Source organism: Gavialis gangeticus, unplaced genomic scaffold (assembly GCF_001723915.1).
Source record: "Gavialis gangeticus isolate Ggan-Ray unplaced genomic scaffold, GavGan_comp1, whole genome shotgun sequence".
NCBI lineage: Eukaryota > Metazoa > Chordata > Crocodylia > Gavialidae > Gavialis > Gavialis gangeticus.
Window position 1 is genome coordinate 37,314,776 of NW_017729025.1, and position 4,358 is coordinate 37,319,133.

Consider the following 4,358-nt stretch of genomic DNA (forward strand, 5'->3'; position numbering starts at 1 on the left):
TGATGAATCAGTTGATTGTCAGCCTGCCCAGCAACAACCTAGCTGCATACATGGCTCCCAGAAGTTCTGGCATACTGGGACCCTTGGATTGGGGCACATCTCCCCCAGCCCAGGATCCTTATGCTCAGTGGCATCTAAAGTGTGGGTTTGACCCAGCTCCCCACAACTCAGCATTTTTAAGTGCTTTGCTAGATAGGAAAGGCTGCCAGGTTCAGAGATTCTAAGTTCCTAGTGTCCAGAGTCCCATGGCATCCCCTACCAGGCAACCTTGCAACCCCCTCCCTCCTGGCAGCAGTTTTTGGGCATCAGGACTAGGGCTGTCCCTATGCCAACCCCATCCCCAAGCTGATGCTTGCAATCAGCTGATTGTTAGCATCAGCCTTACGGGTGCTACATGTTCAAATTTATAGTAACATACAAACAAGCCACAAAATATGTTCCACAACATTTGCTGAATAACTCTGTGGCTGGTTTGCTACTTTATGGCATCATAAGTTGGCTAAATGTGTAACACTTACTATTTATGGTAAAATTAACGCATTAAATGACAAGTTAACTATAATGTGGCTTAAACTGCATGTTGTACACGGTAAAATTCCACATTTCAGATTTAAACCAAGAAAAATGCATTTCTGCTGTGCTAAAGGACAAAACTAAGAATAATGCATATTTTATTTTTAAAGATATTTACAAAAAATATTGCACTGATCCATTGTCAATTCTACAGCATTTTAACATGTTTAAGAACAACTAATCTGAATAGATACTTTAAAACAGAAGTGCAAAAACAGACTAAACAACAGAAAGAATAAAGTTTATTTAAATTGCTAAGTACAATTAATTTCCCTGATTATAGCCCATATCCAGTATGATCTACAATACAGCATGTCCCATATACAACTAATCTTTGAAATCTTTGTTACCTCTCTGCAGGTGTGAATCTTGTTTTGCACACAAACCATTCCAAGGTTTATGTAAAATCCAAATGCTAAACCTGGCTTGGCTCAACAACTGTCTTTTTCCAGGAAACTCGGACTATTTTAAGGAAACTGAAGAAGCTGTATAGCATAGCTTTGTATTAATTTAATTTTTTAGAAGTAATGATAAAACAGGCATGATGGTTGTTATTCCTTCTTTATATAATGTGCAGGAAAGTTTGCTGACATTTCAGTACTGGTCATTTTAAACACACTGTCAATCCAGAATTTATACACTATTAGCATAAAGTCTATTTCCCACTTGGACCATCATGATGCATTTCTGGGGTGTAAGTAAGCAAAACGACCATGACCCAGAGGTGAAGCAATGCCTGGCAAAAGAAAAACAGATGTTAGTATTGTTGCATAAACTGCCACCCATTATTTGCAACAGTCAGATGGAAACTAATTCTGAACCAATTTCCATGAAATGTTTGTCCTAGGCTGTTTCAGTTGCACGTAGGAAAACAACTACCGTTTGCACAGTGAAATGTTGCACTATTTCCAAATCAATAAAAATTTTACAGCAAATTACAGTTAGTACATCTGAGCTTCCTTTTAGTAGTGCCATCTTTGCTGAAAATTAGTGATCCTATTAGTGCTGGCCCAATACAGGGATCATCTACAGTGCTGACTGAGATTCACCTTAGGGGACAGGTGTTGTATTTCTATCAGGAGAATGAATCACCCTCCTGGTAAAACTGCAAGCATACCAGCATTCATTCTACTTTTCCTGGGGGAAACACACTCCTTCTGGGAAAGGAACTCTCCCCCATGAGTGACTGGTTGTACACTCTTCTCCTGGTCTAGTCCAAGACCAGTTTGGTCTAGTCCAAGACCAGTTTGGTCTAGTCCAAGACCAGTTTGGGCAACAGGTTAGGGGCTTTCCACCACTGTTCCCTCTACTGTATTCTGCTCTGCTCCTGGGAACTGCAGCCATGGGCTTTGAATATGTTGCACAGGTAGAAATTCCCCCCAGATGAAGTTCCCCCCAGCGTGCCGCAAAGAAAGCCTGTGCCTGCAGCTCCACCAGAAAGCGAGCAGGGGGCTTTGCCCCACTACTCCAGTCTCCTGGGATTAGGACGAGCAGAGAAGCTGCTGCTGCTCCCTATGCCTTCTTTGGGCTGATCCTCAGTTTGTGAAAGGCATGGAGAGCACGGGAAAAGGGAGCCTGAATGCTTGTACTGCTCCCTCTCCCAGAACAATTTTTTAGTGAGAAAAATTTCTTAAATCTCCCTTCCCTGTATCTCCTCCTTTCAAAATTAATACTTATTCAAAACCTTAGATAATGGCTTACAAATCCACAGGAACTGTTTTAATATATGAGTTCCTGTGGAAAAGAGGAGAATTAAAATGGCCCAAGTCTTCCTTCAGGTGTAAGATAGAAGAGATAGTGGTGCAAAAAACTTAATTCATTTGAAAGTGTTTGTTTTGCATTTCCTAAGTTACCATGCATCTTAGAGATTGATTTTAAAACATGATTAGTTTCTCACGCAATGCATTTTCAATGCATGGAAGAAATGGAGTTAATGAGACCATTGCAATCTGACACTTTTCAAGTACACTACACTGCAGCAAGGTTTGTTTATATAATTACAAATAATATCAACTGACAGATTCCTCTGCCCTCTAGTGGAACTGCAAGGAATTCCACCCCCCCAAGAAAAGTTAGTAATCATATAGTATGTGGGTAAAAGTCAGGTTCACTATTTTTACAGCCATTTGACCATGAAAATCATTAACTCAATAGGGTGGAATGAAATGAAACTATAGTGTTAAACTTAAAACATCACTTTCCCTCATTATTTTAATGAAAATTAATTAAATCAAATCAGAGATTTGCTATATATTAACATTTATAAAAGAAACAACAATATTAAAACTAAAATTAGTTACACAAGCATTAAAATGTTAAAAGGCATAACAAAGGGAGGAGAAATACATCTGTCAAGCTACACAACTTCAAAATCTTATTTAATATACGCAGTCTTTATAGTTTACTTTAAGATATGCCAAACTGTCAAAACTAATTATACATCTCCTCTCTTTTCAATATTACTCAAAGTCTTTTCCATTAAGGTAGGTATTTTAGAAAACTGACTAAAAAATAAATCTGCACAGTGTTTTAACAACGTACTCACCATATAAATGATTACAAACACCCTTGCAATGGGATACCGTCTGAGAAATATTCCCAATCGAATGCTGTGCAAGTATATATAAAAAAAAAAAAAGAGAGAAAAAAAAAAAAGATTCCTTTAAACCCCTATCCAAAGGGTGTACAACATACAACCTGTGGTCCACAATGTTACCTGCCAGGGCAGTCTCAGTGGGGCACTGTAACTGAATCGCTTGTTCAAACAAAAAATGATTTGAAAATCAAAACAGGGAATCCTGTGTCCTTGCTGCATGGTGACATTTTAATCTGTATGTGCATCTACAGGTGTGGTTTCCCACTAGCAAACGTGCCAAGGGCATAGTGGATCTCTAATGGTGGGTTTCCACCTTGTAAGTGAATCCCCAGTAATCTGAGCTACATACCCTTGTCCTATCCCCCAAAGCTATAAACATCTACTGGCATCAGACATGTAGGCTTTCATATTTCTGCCTTTCAAATTTTACTACATGATCTAAAAGCTGGCAGAACAAGAGAAGAACACAATGTTTATTCAGAGCACAAACCTGACATACATTTCTGATTGAAAAATAATAGCTCCCTTGTGCCATGTGCAAGACTCATTAGGCTGTGTCAAAAAAAAAAAAAGAGAGAAAGAATTTTTCACAGAATCTTAGTGGGAATTACAGTGTCCCATTCCCACCAATAGTCAGCCAGATGTGGGTGACTAGATCTTTCAGGTTCCTTTTAAGACCCAGTAAAAGATCTGTGCTATTCTTACACTAAACTGTATGTGACAGACATAACTTCAGCAATCTACTGCTAATGAAATATGAAATATATTGTAAATTTTCATCGGGATTTTGTCATCTAATTTTAAGAAGACAAAGAGTAATCTGAACGTGGAAATACTAATGCAAAAATAAAATCAATATTGCCAAGGAAATCTTGGTATTTGCAATGCATGTGAAATCCTTTATTACAAGCACTCGGGAAGTATAAAAGACTATTTTATCCAGAAATTCCATTTTTAAGGGCTGAAATATTTTATTTACTCACCACTGAAATCTGACACACTTTAGGCTCTAGAGCACATAATTTTGAATGACTAAAATAAGACAGCTCCTTGGTCAAGGGATCAAGATAAGTTTCTTTACAATACCAAAACACTGTTTTATTTTTAGGCACAGATTTTGAGGACAGTTCAAAACCTGGGGGGGGGGGGCCGGGTTTGGGGGTTTTTTTTATGTATCAAAAAGCATTGG

The 4,358-nt window shown here is 38.3% G+C and overlaps 1 protein-coding gene across 1 annotated transcript in view; it reads right to left on the reverse strand.

The window, feature by feature from the left end:
• Positions 1–642: 642 nt before the first annotated feature.
• GOLGA5 (golgin A5) overlaps positions 643–4,358 on the reverse strand; it is a 43,819-nt gene continuing 40,103 nt past the window's right edge. The window contains exons 12-13 of the mRNA XM_019518639.1: positions 3,119–3,182; positions 643–1,309 (exon numbers count right to left, since the gene is read on the reverse strand). Coding sequence (XP_019374184.1) covers positions 1,229–1,309; positions 3,119–3,182 — 145 coding nt within the window. The 3' untranslated portion in view covers positions 643–1,228. The remainder of the gene's footprint in view (positions 1,310–3,118; positions 3,183–4,358) is intronic.